Source organism: Chenopodium quinoa, unplaced genomic scaffold, assembly GCF_001683475.1.
Source record: "Chenopodium quinoa cultivar QQ74 unplaced genomic scaffold, ASM168347v1, whole genome shotgun sequence".
NCBI classification, from domain to species: domain Eukaryota; kingdom Viridiplantae; phylum Streptophyta; class Magnoliopsida; order Caryophyllales; family Amaranthaceae; genus Chenopodium; species Chenopodium quinoa.
The window spans coordinates 946528-966834 of NW_018744137.1; the positions used below are offsets into that span (position 1 = coordinate 946528).

Sequence of the window (20307 nt, forward strand, 5' to 3'; positions counted from 1 at the left end):
CGTCACTTAACAACCCGAGGTGCCGATTGAGCCCAAAATCTAATCACAGGCTCACAACTGTATTGAAATACGATGAATAACTTTTTTTTTTTGAAAGAACACGAGGAATTAATTTTTTTTTTTGAAAGAACACGAGGAATTATTTTTTTTTTTTTGAAAGAACACGAGGAATAAAATTTAAATGAGAATGAATTCTAACCTGTTGGCCTTGTTGCTATCTAAAGATATGACGGTTAACATTATTATATTCAGCCTCCTACAGTCCTACTCGTAATTTTTTTAATTTTTTTCCCCTTTTGGAGCCTCTAACCGTTTAACGTTTACGCTGCGCGGCTACAGCCCCTCCTTCCCTCCATTAAAGGGTACTCGGAAATCTCCATTGAAGCGGCTTTGGAGCTTTCTCTCCTCCATTGAAGCACCTTCCTAGGTAATTGGTTTTTTTTTCTTTTCATTATTTAATCATAGAATATCAATTTCACATTGTACTGATAATCGCTAATTTTTTACTGTCAGTACAATCAAATTTAGGGTTTTTCTAGGGTGGATTATTGAACTATTGGTTTTAATTACCGAAGCTATGAAATTTTAACGAGTGATTTTGTTGCTAGAATTTTGCAATACATATTTTTAATTGAGAAGAATTTAATGCGATTTTTCAATTTGAGCTATATATATTTGTTGGGTTTTGATTAATTTGAAAGTGTTTGATCATTCAGATTTTGGGGATGATTCGCCTGCTGTTTTGCAACAGTTGCTCTAAACGTCAGCCTGTTGAGACAACCGAGTTGGGTTATGTGTGAGTTCACTTATCCTCTATAAACCCTTCTGTTTGGTCTTATATATTTGCCTGTTAATTTTATTTTCGGGTTTCGAATTTTGAGATGACCTGTTTTAAATATGGTTTGTGTTGGAAATTGGATTATATGTTATTTAGACTCTTCATTCCACATCAAAGTTATACAGTACATGTTTTTGGACTTAAGATTAGAAAGGGTGGGGAGTGGGGGGGGGGGATAATACTTTGTGAATTGTGGTGAACTATGTGGGTCGAGCAGCGAGTATGAGGAAGTTAGTATTGTATTTGTATTACTTAAAATAGAGTATTGCATAGTTTGTGATTTATTGATGTTTTGGACCTCTTATTTGCCATGATAGTGATACTGATATAATAAATTTTGAGGTGGGAGAAGTTAAGAATTATATGTGTTAAGAATGCTCCTATAGAATTTGTGTAATGTAATTGCGCAATTGTCACACGTTGATGTATACTAAAGTATTTGGGTTTGTATCCTCATTATATCTTAATTTTGTTCCTTTTTTGTTTTGTTTTGTTTTTCTTAGATGTTGTACTCTTTGTGGGAAGGTCGTTGATCATGATATTTATTCAAATGAGCCAAGTTTTGTTAAAAATGCAGCAGGGCAGGTTGGTGCTTTGTGTTAAGAGGAGTTGGTTGCTTTATTTGTTTATATATTACATTATTACTCTTTGGTGTAACATTGTGGTTTTCTATGTTACAGAGCCAGTTGGCTGGGAATTATGTGAAAACTGTACAAACTGAGAATGCAGTTTCAAGGGAGAGGACATTAAATAGAGGTGTGTAGTGGCTAGCATCACATTGATGTGATTGTTACTGCCAAACTTGGTTGTTCTTAATGTACTTTGTGGATTTTTTTGCTAAATATATTGTTGTTGGATTGTGTTAGTTTATGCTTTTGCAATGTATTTCTTCCGTTCTTTTTGAGTTGACATTTAAAAAAAATAAATTAATACGTTTGCCTACACACAAATTCAATGATTAATATCTTTAATGATTTATAAATAAAATTATATAAAGTTGATATTATGAAAATATACATTGACTCATTGAGACAAGTCCAACAAGGTCTTACATGAATATGTTTTACCATAATTATAAATTACAAAAGCTAGTTAAAGTAGAGGTCATGAATTGTATCAAAAGTCTAAATCTGTCAACTAAAAAGGAATGGAGGAAGTAGTAATTTCTGGATAATATTCTGTAGCTGGCTTCTTTGTTGCTCTATGGGTAGGCTAATTCCTTCTCTTTCTTAACGTATGTAAGCATGTTTCTGGATTTTTTCGTATATCAAGGTTGGAACGGGATGTCTCCTGTCCTTATGGTTGCTAACTTAATTTTGACTAGTCCTTATATGGCCTGGTTAACAATGCTTGCTAACTTGGCTATTCACTTATCAAAATATATATGGAGTTGATGTGCATTAAAAGATAATGTAATGTTAAAAAAAAGCTGTGAAACATTTAGAGCAGGTTTATAATTTTTATCTCGCTCCCCTTTTCACCTGATGCAGTATATAAGGCATTAAGTCCTATGTTAAAAAAGGTATTCTATTCAATTTCTCATCTGTATTCTTTTTGAGGGCTCCTTATTCTCCGCGCTATGATCTTAAATCCCCCCCTCCCCCTTTTTTTTTTCTTTTGAGAAGGAAAGATTAGAATTTGACAGACAACAAGTAGACACATTTCAACTTCAGAATTATGTGGTCTACTATTTTGAGGCAGTGGGAGTGTTATTGTGTAAAAATTTTGCAAGCAGTATGATAAGTGTGCAGTTGAAGGTTGGGGATTGAGACTACTTCTATGGACTTTAGGTATGATTGAAAAATTGTAGCATTGATTAAGTTCGTTTGTTCCTCCTGATCCTCTTTTTGTGGATAGCCTCTGTAATTGTATTCATACTTTTCCGAATGCACCATGACCCATTCCACAAAATCTAAAGTTCTCCTCGGTTGGCTCTGAATTACTGTGAGCGGTCTAAACTTTGGCGCTTATTTAGTTGACATGCCACTATTCCATCCTCACCGCTCCCTAAGAAATAAGAAAAAGTTACTGAGGTGTGCCAGGCCAGGGGGTATTGATGTAGTGTTGTTTCCTTTACCTTGGGTTGGATGGGGATTGGAAGCTTGCTGTATATATTTATATGATCTCAACCTCTCATTTTTATTTACTGCAGCGTATGACTACATTATTCACATGGCCGAGAACTTGGGTGTGGGTGGTGGAGACCTCTTAGCACGACCAGCTGTACGATTTTATGAAGTGAGTTGTAAAGAATTTATCCTGTTGCTGATATTCATAATTTACTTATAATATGATAAGTCTTGATGAGTGTCTACATTTATTAAAGATAGCTGTTGAGAAAAATTTTGTGCGTGGACGTAAAGCTGAACAGGTTCAAGCTGCATGTCTTTACATTGCATGCCGGTAAGTGAACCCAAATTCTTATTTTGATTCTTCATTCCATGATTCACGTGTGGGTTTGTGTTGCATCTATCCTAGTTTTGTGACTTTTAGTGAAAAATAACTTACTCCCTCCGTTTCATAATGTTAGTCCCATATAGAATCAATACATAAAATAAGAAAAGAAATATATTTGGAATCTAACATTAAAGTACAACATAATTCATAATTAGTTTATCTTATTTAACTTTTTTAATTTTTTATTAAGAAAGCACAAGTCATAATTGCATAATTTAAGGTAAAGATTTCCTTACTTAGAGTCATGTCATTAATTCACAAATTATTAATTCAAAAAAAAAATCAAGTTATAAATGAAATATATTCAATATGGGTATATCTTTTTGAAACGCCCAAAATAGTATATGGGACTAACATTATGAAACGGAGGGAGTAAGAAAACTTGCCGCAATGGTTGTTGCTGCGCCGGATGGCTAAAGGGAAAGAGTTCAAGTTGTATTTGAGTTTGTCTCTCGATGTTGAGTTGTTTTCTTAGAGAAACCACTTGTACATTGTAGGTTGATTTGTCTAAAGGTTGTAGTCCTTAGAGCATCTCCAATAGTAAGCTACAATACCCTGTAGCTTATCTTACCACATCAAATATTCAAGCTAGTATATTTTGTAGCTACAAAGTGCTCCAATGGTTAATTGTAGCATATTGTAGCTTGGAAGAAAAATAAATAAATAAGCTTTTATTATACACATGTCATATTTTAAATCGGTGATGTTATCTTTGAAAAAATCAAGCAACGTAGTTTGTTCGAGAAACGTTGCTTAATCTAGCTACATCAATTTTCCACTCCAATGGTAAGCTACATGCTTGCAAATTTAATTAATTTGCAAGCAAGTCCCTATTTGTAGAGCATCTCCAATGGTTACTTTTAGGGACCCACTTGCAAATAAGTAAAAATATCAAGTAGGTTGATAAAATTGGAGTATTAAAAAAAAAATATTAGCTTGAAAGCATGGGTAGCTCAAACTAGCATTTATATATATATATATTTTTTATTTTTTAGTTTTATATCTGTTGAAGTAAAGCAAATGCCTCTTACAATGTGACATGTAGATGTAATGCTTACTATATTTATTATTTACTCCGTAAATATTGCAAGCTACAATGTCTTATTGCTAACCATTAGAGTACTTGTAGTCAGAAAGTATTTAAGCTTAAAATTTGATGTGGCTAAGCAAGTTAGATTATTGCAGCTTGTCATTGAAGTTGCTCTTAGTGCTCTATGGCAGGCCAATTTTTGTTTCCAAGGATACAAGCTTCGAGGTGGGGCTCATTAATTTTGTATTGAAACTTAGTAGTGGAGTTATTTCTCTTTAAAGTATTGAACGAGGGTTCTTGTTTGTTTATGTAACCAAAGGAAAATTATACACAACTTTCTAGGCTTCTACTTTCACCTGGGCTATATTCTATCATAATATGCTGATCATTCTCTCTCCCTTAATCCTTCTCTGGGCCCCTTGTAATTTTTTGCTTATTGATATTATGAACCCTAAATTTATGAATGAATAGAATGATCTAATTGAGAATATCTTCCATTCTTCCCTTCCTATCACTTTTCAAAAGGCAACTAAATACTATTGTTATACATCTATTGCTTGAATCAGTTTCTATTTTAATGTAGAAGGCTAGAAGCTGTAGAATGGACAGCTTTTCTCCTTTTCTTTTGAATTTGACTATCTCTTTGGTTGGTGATTGATGTATAGTTCTTCCAAGGGGTTTAGGTCCAACAGAAAACCCTTGCTGTATATATTTTGGATTTCTTTGACTGATTTAATCCACAGCACTAATTTGAGGCTGATTTTGACCACAAAGTTCACTGTAAACTTATTGAGAACTAGGTTTCTAGATTACTTACCATGTTATATTACATTTTCCCTTTTCAGACACTTTACTAATACGAATAGCATTTGTTAATGGGTAAATAATTTTCCTTCCTAACTAGCTGTTGGGATTCTTATATGTGCAGGGATAACAACAAACCATTCCTCCTTATTGAATTTTCAGAGTTTTTGCGAGTAAATGTGTAAGGCTGTTATCTTCCTGCTCTTTGAGTCAGCATATATGATTACATATACTTGCATGTATGCATAGTTTAATTTGATTTGTCATTTATATCTCCCTTTTCCTATCCTTGCATGCATTCTTTTTGATGTATTTTTGTATTTTTTTTTTAAATATAAAAAAGCTCTAAGTGTCTTTCTATTGCATGTCCTGATAACATATGCACTGCAGATATGTGCTAGGCGCTGTATTTTTGCAGCTTTGTAAAGTACTGCACCTTCAAGAACATCCAATTGTTCAAAAACCAGTGGATCCGAGTCTGTTTATTCACCGATTTGCAAATGGTATGCATTATTTCATTGACTGCAATTTTTTAACGCCGTAGAGATTTTACATGATATTCTATATCCTGCAGTTTGCCTTAATTTCTTTTATCTCTTCTGCCCAACCCTGAGGCCTGAACGAGTTTTGTTGTTTTCTAATATTCTGTTCTGTTTTGGTTTTCTTAAAGTACTTGAGAGGAAAATAAAATAAAGATTAACTTAGAAGTTCATTTTCAATAAGGGCATATTGCTTTGAAATCTTGAATTTAGGAATTCTTTTTATTTTATTTTATTTTTTTTATTTTTTTTTTTTTTTTTATTGTAGATTTCTTGCACTGGTTGGTGAAAAATAATCTGTGCAACTCAATTACTATTGCGTAATGTTTTAAGCCTTGGATAGTTTATGCATAAATGTGATGAAGTTATATGTTTTTGAGTCAAATTTCCTTTCTTCTTTACATGGTGGCTTTTACCTTCCCCAGTTCCCCCCCCCCCCCCCCGGATTTTTTTATCCTGGGGCTGGAGTGGAATTTTCTGAGAGAGCGCTTCACAAAAGGGTCAAAGCCCTCATCTCTGTGAAAAAATAAGGTCCTAAATATTCACTTCATTATTTGCAGTTCTGCTGGGGGAAGTAAACCATGACGTAGAGAAGACTGCTTTGCGTATTATGGCTAGCATGAAACTAAACTGGATGCAGGTATTGACATTGTCTACTCCCTCCCCCCCACCCCCCAGTTTCTGTTTTATCATGTGGGGGGCTGGAAAACTTCCATGGAATAGATGATGTAAAGTAATTCCGTTCTGTTATGAGCTATGGACTTGATATATTTTCCGTTTTTTTTATCCTCCTGGGTTTTTTTTTTTGTAGATTTCTTCTGTTGAATGCAAAGTTTATTTTCTTATCAAAAAAAAAAAAAAAAAACCATATTAATCAAGCTATTTATGCTCTGCATGGAATTGTACCCTTTTTCATGCTGTACTATTACATGGTTAGAATTGAATGGTCAGACAAAGCTCCAGAATTTGTGCATAGTTAATGTCTGTTGGTGTAATGGCTCCAGTTAGTTTTTTGTTTCTTTCTGTCAACATTGCTTTTACTTTCCAAATTCTGTTGCTTTCAGTAGCTAGTAATCAATTTGAATCAGATCTATGGTACTTGATGCTCTTCATTTTTCATACCTTACATTTTGGTGTTTATAGTGAGATATCTAGTTCTTTACTATTGCCATGGCATGCAGACAGGGAGAAAGCCTAGTGGCTTATGTGGTGCAGCACTGTACATATCAGCTCTTTCGCATGGTTTCAAGTTTTCAAAGGCAGAGATAGTGAGTGTTCCTGCTTTATAAAATACTTGCAACTGTAGAATATTATTACTTTATGTTTATGAAGCATATAAAAATAATGACTCCAACACCAATGGGCATTTATAATGATAACCAGTTGGAGGGTTTCATAGTAAAGAGTAGATCAAGGGTTAGTTTGGTGAGTGGATCAATTCTTTAAGGTTATATACCTACATGTATTGATTACTGCCTTTCTTGTGGAGTGAACTAATAACAAGGTAATGGCGTAAAACGGTAACTAGATTATCAGAACCATTAAAATGTTCCCTTTTCAAGGCTCTCTAATGACTAGAAAGAATATTCAGTTTTAACCTGTAGCGAAGCGTGCTGGACTGTTTTCTTTATTTATAGGTTGGTGTTGATGGAAAATTATAAGTCTGTATGATGCTTTGGCTATATGACAAGAGAGATTTTTTTTTTAATTTTTTTTTTTAAAATTTTGTTTATTTATCTGTTTATTGTATTTTGGCCAATAAACTGTCGTGATCTTCTTTAAAGGAAATCGTCTAGATTCCCAGCAGATGAGTATTGAAAGATTAAGGCTCCTCTTTAAGCATTTTGTTTACATTGGAGCACTGGAAGTTGTTAATAAGGGCCCAGTGAAGGATGCAATTTCCTTTTCCTCCGCACTTGCAACCCTTTATAGCTTAAGTCAAATGGAAGGAGAATCTTTTCCTTGTCACTTACTCTTCTCCCTTTCAGTTTTACCTCAACTGATATTTTGTTTTTCTAAGCTTTGTTCTGTATCAACTGGGTTCAACCTTGTTCTGTATCAGTTTGGTTCAACCTTGTTCTGTATCAGTTTGGTTCAACCTTGTTCTGTATCAGTTTAGTTCAACCTTATGTTGAGATAAGTATGAAGAAAGCTGAATACTATGTAAGTGTGAAAGGTGGTTACTTTCGAATAGTAGTGGTGCACTATACAGAAAGAAAGTTGTAAGAACCATTTGATAGGCACCAAACCATGCATCAGACATTCCATTGAGTATGTGCCAATATATGCGTTAATTTTCCTGTTTTTCTTGGTTTGAGGTTCTTCAGGGTTCTTTTTCAAATTCTCGGGCTTCTAGACAAGTGAAAAGGTATGAGATACTAAATGTATCTTGAAAAACAAAGGGTTTTTCTCTTACCTTCTCCTCTCTTGAAGTTACCTCCAAAATGATATAGTTTGACAAATTGAGTCCATCTCAATATCTCATACAAAGTATGGCTATGATCAATGAATTGATTAAGGTATAGTCTATAGATTGTGGTAGATCTTAAAGCATTTAGAGGATGATTATGGAAACAGTTACAAACTTTGAAGGATGCTGGGCAGTGCGCACTCCCTGAAGTGTACATTTCTCATTGTCACTATGCACTTGCACTTGCACTTGTATGGGAAACAGAGAGGCAAGAGATAGGTTTATGACACCAATGTATCAAGTAGGATATAGAGACATACATGAAGTCAATGAAAAACTTATCAGCGTACTAGGAATTTTTTTTTTTTTTTAAAAAATAATTTATTTTATATCATTTTTCTTGATGATATGAAATTATTGTTCTTTTCATGACATGTGTCTTGATTGATTAGTCAGACTTCTCTAGAGCTGATTACTTTTCATAAAAAATTGACTATTAAAAGTGGCTGTTTGCTTGTCATAAAGTACTCAGGAAATTTTTATATGTAATAAACCATGTGGCTCACTAGAGCTGCACAGCCGTGTCTTAGGACTAAGGATGTGGGCTGCCTGACAACTATGGTTCATGCTGTGAGGCTCCGTTCAACCATGCTAATCTTTCCAGTTCAATATGCTTCCTTTCTTGCTTCTTTCTTCCATTTAGCTTGATCCAACTTCATATTTAGGCATCTATACATGCATAAAATGCCCAACATAATATTTTCATTTAGCACATACCTGTGAATAAGATTCTTCCTCCACCTCATACTTTTTTCACTATAGAATTCAACACAATTAAATGGGGTATGGCTTTTTAGTTGAATGTTTTAGTATCGGATAGTGGGGGCATGTGACATTCCTTGTGAATGAGAGTAAAAGTTATTTGAGATTTGTGTCTGGTTTAGGGAATAAAACATGTGTTTATTTTTAAAACAAATGTGAAAAAAATAAGGGAAGCAACTCCCTTGGCCTTGATTTTGGTTGGATGCTTGCTTGGTCAATGTTCTTGTTTTGATGTTTTCTAAATTGATAAATTTATTTATTTCTAGATTGCCTCGACTATCTAAAGACTAACTAAATCAAAGATTGGTATCAATTTCTTGAAGAACGTTGATTGTATTTTAAACCAACTAATGGGATTGCTCTTGATGTTTATATCCCTAATACAATATACATTTTACAAAGCTTACATGGAAATGATTTTAGGTCCTTCATTGACAATATTTACTGTTTTGTGCAGGTTAAACATGTACATATTTGTGAAGCCACATTGACCAAGAGGTTGATTGAATTTGAGGGAACAGAATCAGGGGGCCTCACGGTTCGTGCATATTATGCACTTTTTTTTAAAAATTTTTGTTTACATTTTTTTGGTTGTCGTTGTCGTGTTATTGTTGTCTGTGGATTGGTACCTAATGAGGGATGGGTAGTGGCAAAGTAAACTCAGACTTTTCAAAGTATTCTATTAGGGGTACCAAAAGCCTATGCTAGCAATGTCTATGGCTTAGTGATGCAGATCTTGACAACCGTAGGATAAAACTTAGAAAGGAATGACCTCTAAGGGTGGATTTAGTGGCAACGACACTAAATTCCAGGTTAACAAACCCGTTCGAACTCTTAACAAGAATCCTCTAACTTAAATTTAAGCACTAAAGCTTAACTCATATATTTTTATATAATCAATATCTGCCCATAATTTAATACTATTATCCCTTATATAGGGTTATTTGACTGACATAAACTCTAAAAAGATAAATTTCCATAACCAATAAGATATATTATCTACTAAAACAACAATATTAATGATACTAATAATCTACCGACTAATAATTAATGAAAACCATCTACTTGCTCTTGCATCACTTAGTGTCAAAGTTTCTTTTTGCTCTCGTAAATTTGATAAATTTTGTGCTAATCCAGGAGGGGATTTATTTTCGTGGTGCTTGCACTGTTTTTGAGTGGAGAAAATAATTTTAAATGGTGGGCACATAGCTTTGTTAGGGTTTATCCTACCACCCGCTCGTGCTTTCTATGGCTTAGCCATTTCCTCCTTTCTCTTGGTGTATGTCATATATTTATTCAAATAACTTGTGCTAGCTTAACATCTGGCTTTTTTATGGGGTATGGCTAATGTTGGATCAATAATTTAAGACCAGAGGTTTGATAACTGTAAACACCACTCTGAGTGTGTAGTAGGGTGCTGCTGTGTAGTTTATTGTTTACTGTTATTAGTCATTTGCTTGTGAAGTTTTCAATCTTCTGTTCCTTGGAGAGCAGTTTGTCATGAATGTATTGGGTGTAACAGATAGAGGAATTCAACCAAAAAGCTGAGGAGCTTGACAGAAATGGTAATAAAGTCAAACATACGAATTTTGGAGACAACATGATCAAAGGAGAGGAATTGCTTTGCAAACATAAGGGTGGTGGAGAGCCTCAATTTGCTCATGGACTTTGTGAAAGCTGTTATCATGAGGTTTATACTTTTATTCAGGCTCTTGTTTTAACAATATACAGTTTATTTTGCTGAGCTATGTAACATTAGTAGTCTTAACATAGTTCATGCTGGCTGGGTGATACAGTTCATAAAACTTTCAGGAGGTCTTGACGGGGGATCAGAACCCCCAGCTTTCCAGCGTGCTGAGAGAGAAAGATTAGCAGTGGCATGTGCAAATGAAATGGCTGCAGATTCTCTTATGGAACCTGCATTTGTGGAAAACAGTTGTGAACACTCAAATGTACTGTCCTTATCTGCATCATTTGCCTCGCTACTTGTTTTATTTATGTTATGTTATATCTTATGTCCCTATTTCATTTTTACAATGGTCTATCTGTGATGAATATTGAATTGCTTGCACATTGATTAAAGAAAAATTTAAAATGCAGACCCCACTACATTTAACCCTTTCTTGATAGGATTCATTTAAACGAAGAAAGGGTCATAATGCATAGAATATGAAACTGGAAAATTTTATCCTTTGGCCTTTTTGTAAGAATATACTCCCTCTGTTTTTATAAGTGTTGCATTTTGACTTTTCATTATTCACACAATGGTTTTGACTTTTGACTTGATTAATTTACTAATATATATTTTAAAAAATGTTACTGTATAATACATTGTTGGGTTCGTTATAATGTATACTTTCATGATATCAATTTTCTTATAATTTTACTAATATATAATTAGATAAATTAATGGTCAAAGTTGTGTCTCGGCATGTGTGTTTGATCAAAGTGTAACACTTGTTAAAACACGGAGGGAGTATGTATTTTGAGATGTGCAAGTTTGGTACCTCTCTCTCTCTCCCACCTTCAATGGTTTTACTGCCACCTATAGAATACTAGTTTTTTTTTTTTACAATCAAAGTTAAAAATAAATGTTTGAAGAATACAATGAAGACAAATGATTACGTGCTTGCTTGAACGCCTTAATCTCATAAGTGGGGTCGGCTACATGAGGACCTCCAGGAGGTCATCCATCCTAGTACACTCTCAATCATTGTGGCTCATGTCAAGAGATGTGACAAAGTTTTACACTGGCTGTCACTAGCCTACCGTAACCCTCCTTTATCTAGGCTTGGTACTAGCAGCAAGAAACCCACTGGCTGAGTTACAATAAAGACAATTGTTGACCAAATTTTGACTTGTGAATATAGCAATAGATTATACGGCCAGATCTGTCACTGAGCACTAGATATCGGTAGGGCACACGTGTGTGCATGCGGCCATGCAAATCAATATGTGCTTTTCTAATGATTTGCATTTTTTTCACCCTAATTACTATCTGCTTTGTTGAGACAGTGCAAAACTGCAATCACCTTGACTATAAAATGTCTCTTCATACCCCATAAGAATTTATCATTTTACATACATCCCATCAAAAGTTTCCCATATCCAAATAAAGTTACCCCAAGTACTGGTATTGCTTTTACTTGCATCATAATTACTCTATGCAAGATCACTTATTTTGTTTATCGATATTTACTTTTTTTTTTAGTCTATTGCTTATTTATTTACTCATAAATACAATTGGTAATGATAATAGTTCACTTCTGAACTATTATGACAGTGCAAATCTTATCTTTTAGTATCTTCCTCTACCTGAAGTTGTATGAAGGTGTATTATATCAGAAGGGGGGGGGGATTATATGTAATTGTATTATATCTATTATTTCTGCTTCACTTCTCTCCGGAACATTATAAATGCTTTTTGTGCAGTTTTCTGTTCATTAGTGTTAGTGTCCATACTCCCTACATCTTCCATTGGCGATGAATATTGTTGATGTTTCATGAGTGGTTTTCAGATCATCTTCTTGTCATGTTGCACTATGTTATTCTAAATATATATAAAATCTCAGATGGCTTCTACTTTTCTTCTGTGTCTATTTACTCATTATTCCTTTGTGTAGATGGAGAAAGAAAGAAGACTCGGTGCTGATGGAATTGACCAAATGGCAGCTGCAGGTGTTAATTGTTGGTCTTCTTTATCTGCCTTTTTGTCATAAATCAAAAGTTGGTCATAGTAAGTGATAACATATCTACTTTGCGGCTTTGCCCTTAAATCTTTTGATTTATCAGGTGTCAGAACTCAGCATGAGGCAGTAGATGATGGTGGTGAGGAATATTTTAAATCTGATTACATGGGCGTCGAAGGCGATGAATCTGGAAACTTATCAGACATTGATGACGATGAGGTATTTTTTTGTTTTTTTTTTCTTTTGCTAATTTATGTTTGTGACTGCTGCATTGTCATTTATCTGCACGTCACTTGTTCGATTATACTTTTTTTAATAACAATAATAATAATGCGAGCAACTGAGCTTAGGATGTTAAGATGGACCTTCAAAAAATGTCTAAGGTGTTTAACAATGTGTATCGAGTAAATTATGAAATTTTGAGCTTTTGACCTGGTTGGTAAACCATAAAACTACCCTCCCTTTTTTCCAAACCTAACACGTGGTGAGAAATCCTTTAAATCTGATTACATGTGTATAGGAGGCAATGAATCTGAAAACTTTTCGTATATTGATGACGATGAGGTATGGTCAAATATTTTTTTTGTTTTTTTTACCCCTATTCTATGTTTGTGGCTGCTGCATTGTCATTTAAGCTTGTTTTCTTTTTATTAACAACAATAATAAAAATAATAAGGCGAGCGATTGAGCTAATAATATTAAGATGGACCAAAGGAGAATGTCTAAGGTGTTTAACACATGCGGCAAATTATGAAACTTTGAGCTGTAAACCTGATTGGTAAACCATAAAACCATATAGTGATTTGTAAACCGTTATAAAGAAATTGTTGGGTTTGTAACTAAGGGGTGGTTGGGAAGAAGAGGGAGTCTGTTGAGAAATGTCTAAGTTACAGTATCTGTTACGGTGTGAGCTGTGAGAGATCCTGTTTGTATTTTGACATGAAGGGAAATGTTGGAATGACAGTGTCCTGTGATGGTGCGAGATTGCAGAAAGTCCTTTCATTTGTTGACCTTATACTGCTGGTTGCCTAAGACATTTTTATTTGCTTACTCCCGCCGTCCCATACAATTTTTGCCGTTGTGAAAATTTCACGGGAATTAAGAAATGGGAGGAAATATATGAAGTACATTAAAAAGAGAGAAAAGTACAAGAAATGTGAGTGGGGCACAAATAATAAGTGCATGATAAAGAAATAAGTACATGCACATGAGTGGGGCACAAATATTTACAGAAAAATTGAGAGTATTCTAGGTAATTGAGTGAATAAAAACCAAAAAGAGTTTAGGCAATTTGGTCTTTTCAGAGTGTTTGAAAATGGGAAGATTATTTTGGGACACCCAAAATGGAAAACGGGAGAAACAATACAGGACAGAAGGAGTACATCTCTGTTTGGGTTTTAACCCTTTTAATATCTTCTCAACTTTAGTATCATTTTCCTTGTCCAATCTATTTTTGGTAGAAAATTTGTTGTTTTGCTTGAAGATATGTACATATTGTGTTTGACTGTTTGTAAAATATACAAGCTGTCCAAGTCATGTCCTATTATTTTACTAATTGATTTATACTTTTCCTGTTTCTTTATTGTTGCAAGATGGCCCTTTGCATAGTTATGAAGAAAGTAGAATTGGGTGGGCCATACTTGACTTATCACAGTTTAATTAATCCTTCTAATCACCCACCCCACAATTGCATCTTTACCAATGACCTGAACACCCAGCTCCACCACCACTGCCGCCACAACCCATCTTCCTTTCCTCCTTTTCTTCATCACTACCCTCATGACCCCTTCAACCAGCCATTAAAAATAAAGAATCGAAAGAGAAATTTCAGGAAAGACAGGATAATAAAAAGAATGAAGAACCCATCATTTATAATAAATTAAGAGAGAGAGGTAGAATGAACTAGGCAACATTCAACCTCTCAGTGGTTGGAGTTGGCGTTGGAAGTCTTAGACCTCTGGTCGATTTTGACCACATATGCTTTATTTAGCCCATTTTCTCTATTCTTCATAAAATCATGGTGGTAGACTATTAATTTTGTTAAAGTAGTGAAAGTGGGTGGTGGTTTTGGCCAGATTCGTGGAGGTAGTTGGTGGTTTAAGTGAAGTTGGTAGTGGTTATGACGAGATCGACGAGGGTGGATGGTGATTTGACTAGGTAGGCGTTGGTTTTGGTTGGGTACTTGGGTTAATCGCTGTCACAGTGGGGGTAGTGGCGGTTATGGTGGAAATAATGGTGGGTGGGGTTAATATGGGTTGCTCATGAAATTGTCTAAGGTAAAGGATTGGGAGCAGAGAGAGAAAGTTACTAAAAATGGGGAAGGTTAATTAAATAAAATTTAGTTTGTTACAAAAGGATAAAATTGTAACTTTTGGCAAATAAAAGTTACCTTTTATGGTGTGTTGCAAGCATTGTGATATTTTTATTTTAGGAAGTGGTGCAATATAAAGAAACAGAGGAAAACAAATTTTGAAACAAAAATTTATTTTTTTTTTTTTTTTTTTTGAAGGTTGCCGGTTACTTGTATAATGAAGAACAAATGCTCTGCAAGAAGCAAATCTGGGAGGGCTTAAATCAGGAATACCTTCAGGTATATTATTAAGTTGCATTTATGCCCCGTAATGCAAATAATACTTTGTTTTTTGTTAATTTTCTTGTATGCTGCAAGCTATTTAGCATAGTTTCTTAAAAGAGACTTGGAGGATTCATGACTTTCGGATATGGGTAAGTTTATTATGGCTTGGATTATATCAGTAAATATGAAGCAGTATTAAAGAGTTAGCAGAAAAGTTAAGATTATCTTTTAGTCACAGAGGAATATGTCCTTTGCTGCATGGGAGAAACAATACTTCTAGAATATCAGTCTCTGCTGTCTTTTTAAATAAGTATTGGTCAATGGGTATGTGGATAAGGACTTGGTAATTAAACAGTCATCAAGTGGCTTTTCTAAATTGTATGTGTTATGTGGACACTTAGTTCAAATGTGTGTGTTTAATTTTTGATTTGGGGGGGGGGGGGGGGCGGTTTAGAAACTTTAACTTGATAATGTAAGAAATTCATATTTTCCCATTAATCTGAGTCCGAGGACATGCTACTATGTTTTCCTGGAGAACCACTTGTGCTATTGAATCCTGGGTTTATCACCTAGAGTAGGTTAAGGTTGATTGTATTTGGAATCTTAGACATGATCTTATTTATACCTTCACTCTCTAAAGATCAGATTATCCACCTTACCCTTCTACTTTTACTTGATATGGACCCATGTGTGCAGGAACAAGCAGCTAAAGAAGCAGAAGCTGCTGCGAGGGAAGCAATGATGGCCAAGTTTGAAAATGGTTCAGCACAGGCGCTTGATGCCAAAAAACTGGCTGATGAAGCTGCTGCAAATTATGCAAAGTTGAAAAAAGTAACTCTTGCTGCTTATAACTCATCTTTGCCCTTGATGTCTTGATGCTCTCTTTCTTTTCTCCTGCTCTTTCTATATCTTTCTGGTGAATGGATAATAAATTTTTTAACTCTTGCTTTTAGTGGTAAACCAGTAGGTCACAAATTAGATGGTGCGTTCAATCAAAATACCCATGTTCTTTAGGGTTGAACTATATGTTTGTTAACTTTACATTCTTTTCAATACGGGCCATGTATGATTTTGTGTTTTATATAAGGTTGAAGAATATGTTCTTTAGATTATGGCCCTGTTTGGTTTGATGTAAAATGTTTTCATGGAAAATGAATTTTCCATTTTTTCCCATTTTCCTTTGTTTGGTTTGTTAAAGAGTGGAAAACAATTTTTCAAGGGTGGAAAATTCCATCCTTAATGATGGAAAACATTTTCCTTCTAAAAACAAGGGAAGCCACATTTTCCTCTCTCCTCCTTACCTCTTTTTTTACTTCCCTCTCATTCATCCTTACATTTCCACTCTTATTTTTTATTTTTCTTGGACTTTTCTTGTATGCAACCAAACAAAGGAAAACTAATTTGCAATTGTGTTTTTCCTTGAAAATATATTTTCCATGAAAACTAATTTTCCATTGAAAATGTTTTACATTAAACCAAACGGGGCCTATAATCTTTTCAGTTTTCATTACCACTCGTGTTTTTTTATTTATGGGTTTTAGATATTTGGTTTGAGCTACATGTTCTTTTACTTTATATTCTTTTCTATACGGTTCCCTCTTTTTTTTTTTTTTTTTTCTTTTTTAATTTCTTTTTCTTTGTGGAGATTAGACATGTTCTCTGGGGTTAAACTGCATGCTCTTTTGTTTCTTTTGGGGTTCATGTTATTTCGTGTTAGTTCTCATGTTCTTTTAATCCATGCTTGGATTGGGAGTAATAAAAGTCAAATTAGGAAAACATAAGTGATGAGAGGTGGTGTTGTAAGGAGATAAGGTGTTTATAAAAATAAGGTAGTTGTGAAGGAAAAGAGAGGGGTGGAGGAATCATTACCTTCGTAATGAGGGTAATAGTTACCAACCCTCCTCATACTGTAACCATTATCCCCAATATGAGGGTAATAGTCCCTTTTCTTCACCGATTAACATCACTATAAATTATAAGACTCCTTACAAATTACAATCACACCTTCATTATCCCCTCCTCCACTATATTTACTTTCATTTTGTTTGATTTGACTTTATTTTCCTATTAATACATTACTCTCAACCTAAGCATGCCATTTGGGTTCATTGACTAGTTCATTGAGTGCACAAAACAATTTAACCAATAATTTCTTTGATTCTTGTTTTTTACCAAATGTAACATAATCTAGGTGGTAGGCAAGAGGAAATTAAGTTAATATGAAGTAGTTTATATATCTGTTCTGTAGTGGTCATATCACTCTTATGCATACAACATACAAAGTGCTTTTTTGGTACAACATTAAATGATATTTATGAACAGAAAAAACCCGTTTGATCCAATATGAGAGACTATTTTACCTTTTTGAAAATTAGACTGTAGATAATTTATAGGTGATGGAATTCTGGAATAGTGAAATATTAAATAATTAGTCGTGATAGTATTAATTTACCTTTTTGCCCTTATGCGCATGTTAAGATGTATGTGTGGGAACACTCTAAGAGATTATGGAGACATTGTAGACATACCAAGAAATTATTAATGAAAAATGAATGTTATTCGCAAGAAAGTGGGTGTTAAGGCATTGTAGACATACCAAGGGAAAATTATGGAGACTCCAGGTGCACCAGTACGAAGAGTGGGATCAAGGAGTGCGTAAACGTGGTTGAGGGAGACCGAAATAGACTTGGTTGGAAGGAGCTAGGAAGGATATGAAGCAAATGGATTTGCTTGAGAATGAGGTATTTGGTCGTAAGGGATGGAGGAGGAAGATTTTTGTGGATAACTATTCGGAATAGTCACTTTTGGTTCATGTAGCCATCCCCACTTATGGGATTAAGCCTTTGATTGATTGTTGGTTGGTTAAAACAAAAGTCCTTTCCCCATCTCTTGTGCTTTAATTGTGCTCATCTGATCCTCTCAGTGTCATTCAACTACTACTCCATACCTATTCGGCTATTCCTATGCCCTTATAGTTTGAATATTGAATAATTTGAATCCAAGCTTAAGAATACTGGTGATTGTATTAAACCATTCCAACAAGAATGCAGATATAACCATATGTGACTATTTAAATCCTTATAAGTGCCACTTTTCAGGGACGCCAGCTAAAAAGGGCTGCTGAAACAAAGAATCCTCAGACTACTGCAGAAGCAGTTCAACAAATGCTATCTAAAAAGGTAAAGTTTGCCATATTATAAATTGGTGTTGGTTTCTTCTTTATTTGGAGCTTTAATATATGGTCTATTTGATTACTGGTTGGCAGGTTGATTAATCCCCTTTGTATCCATTTCTAATTTTTGAAAATATAGATTATTGTTAACCTTATCTTAGGACAGATATTAATCCATCTCTCATTTGATTTAGATGCTGCATGCAATTTCTAATATCTATTGAATTTATTTTTGGTTTCAGAGGAGGACCAGTACAAATATCAAATATGATAGATTGAAGGAACTGTTTGATGAACCTGTAAGTACACTAATTCAATTTTTTAAAGATTTCTTTAGGGGTGTTACTTGAAGATACACCTAAATTGTGTAAAATATGACTTACCTCTTTATGTTATATAATCCATTACTGTGACTGCCTCTTCTGTAAGTAATTTTGATGGTTTCCGACATATAGGTGAAGTTTTTTCCATGGCAATATTTGCCATATCCAAAGCGCAATAGTTCTTGGTGACATTGTTTCTTTGTATTTTCCTCGGCAGCATCTTCACCCATAATAATTATTGGGGAGGAGTGTCATGCTTCTTTATTGTATGCACCATTCCTGCACGCTTTTCTTGAATAGGATCCATAGTAAACCCACTTTTATGAAAATGCAAGTTTCCATTGAGACAGATCCAACAATATTGCATAGGATCCACTTTTAATATTCAGCATAGATTTTTGCTTTTAATTTTTTTTTTTTTTACCTGCAGTATATTTTTCACGATTGCCAGTGCTTTTTTTTTTTTTTTAATTGCTAATATCTTTAATTATACTTTTGTAAAAACTATGAAAATTAAATTATAATATAGTACACATTGAGACAGATCCAACAATATTGCATAGGATTATTATTTTCTCCAAGTATAAATCACAAAATGTTATTGAAGTGGAATTGTTAATACTGTAAACTGTGGAAACATTGTGAGTAAAAAAAAAAAATGGAGCAAGTATTTTGTTTTTTAATTACAAAATTCAAACCTTATGCTGTTCCTTGAAGTGTGTTGGAACACTGCTATTTGGTTTTACCAATTGAAGGTAGATATATTATAGCACACATTCTTACTAGGTTGTAGGGTTTTGAATTGATCTTTGGTGCTAAATTTTGGAGTGAGCTGTGGTCAAAGGTGGTGGACTGGAAACCTTATGATTTCTCTTTCAGGATCAATAGTTTATGACTATCGAGTTTGTTTGCATGTCTTTGCAGGCAATTCCTGATAAGCCAAAGAAGAGTCAGTCAGAAACCAATATAGAAAAGAATGGCATGTCATGGACTAACAAAACTGAAGCTGAAGGTGAGAATAATGAGGATGAATTGGAGACAGTGGATGAATGTGAAGAAGGAAATTACGGAGACTACCAAGACAATGGTTATTATGAAGAAGATTATGAAGCTTTTGATGATGGTTTGTTCTGACAGCACCAGCTGCACACTTTAGTTTAATTGCCATGTCCCTAGACTAGATTACAGGTTTTTTTTTTTTATTATTATTATTTTATTATTATTATTATCATTTATAAATTTCAATTATATACATAGTAGCTATGATATATTATTTTTTGCACTTCTGCATTTTTTTTCCAATAAGAAAGTGTATTCGTTTATTTGGTGGGGGGGGGGGGGGGGGGGGGGAGGTATAGAAATTATACGTTCCCAACAAGAATCTTGAACGGCTTTACAGTCGAGTACTGTATATTGTAGGAGTTTGCTGCAACTTTTTTTCTTGATGAAAAGTGCAATTTATGTGGATCAATATACTACATATTACTCCAAAAAAAAAGTACTACATATTACTCTTTCTTGGTTGTTGATTGTCATAAAATGTATTACTATAAGATGTTGCAGTTAAGTGTTAGCAGAAGGCTCGGAAGCTTGATTGTACTAGGCTTGATGATGTACTTCTGTTACGCATCAAATTTGTGCAGACTGC

General features: G+C 34.2%; 1 protein-coding gene across 2 annotated transcripts; it reads left to right on the plus strand.

The window, feature by feature from the left end:
• Positions 1-19: 19 nt before the first annotated feature.
• Positions 20-19941, plus strand: LOC110692993 (transcription factor IIIB 90 kDa subunit-like). Of its 2 annotated transcripts, XM_021870084.1 has the most exons (20): positions 20-427; positions 717-796; positions 1342-1423; positions 1519-1594; positions 2991-3076; positions 3165-3241; positions 5254-5310; positions 5520-5632; positions 6229-6308; positions 6850-6936; positions 9358-9438; positions 10423-10590; positions 10697-10852; positions 12524-12578; positions 12693-12808; positions 15099-15179; positions 15861-15995; positions 18263-18343; positions 18579-18635; positions 19584-19941. In XM_021870084.1, exons 2-20 carry the CDS (start codon positions 726-728, stop codon positions 19791-19793), a joined length of 1869 nt encoding a protein of 622 aa, XP_021725776.1. In that variant the 5' UTR covers positions 20-427; positions 717-725; the 3' UTR covers positions 19794-19941. The 2 variants fall into 2 exon arrangements, with proteins under 2 accessions (XP_021725776.1, XP_021725777.1); XM_021870085.1 differs by lacking the exons at positions 20-427; positions 717-796; positions 1342-1423; positions 1519-1594 and adding an exon at positions 4481-4550 and having other exon boundaries at positions 3169-3241.
• Positions 19942-20307: the final 366 nt, after the last annotated feature.

Coding starts and splice junctions, on each gene's coding strand:
- LOC110692993 (XM_021870084.1), top strand. CDS start 726: ATGATTCGCCTGCTGTTTTGCAACAGTTGCTCTAAACGTCAGCCTGTT. Junction 797..1,341: donor ACAACCGAGTTGGGTTATGT/GTGAGTTCACTT, acceptor TGTTTTTCTTAG/ATGTTGTACTCTTTGTGGGA. Junction 12,809..15,098: donor CAGACATTGATGACGATGAG/GTATTTTTTTGT, acceptor TTTTTTTTGAAG/GTTGCCGGTTACTTGTATAA.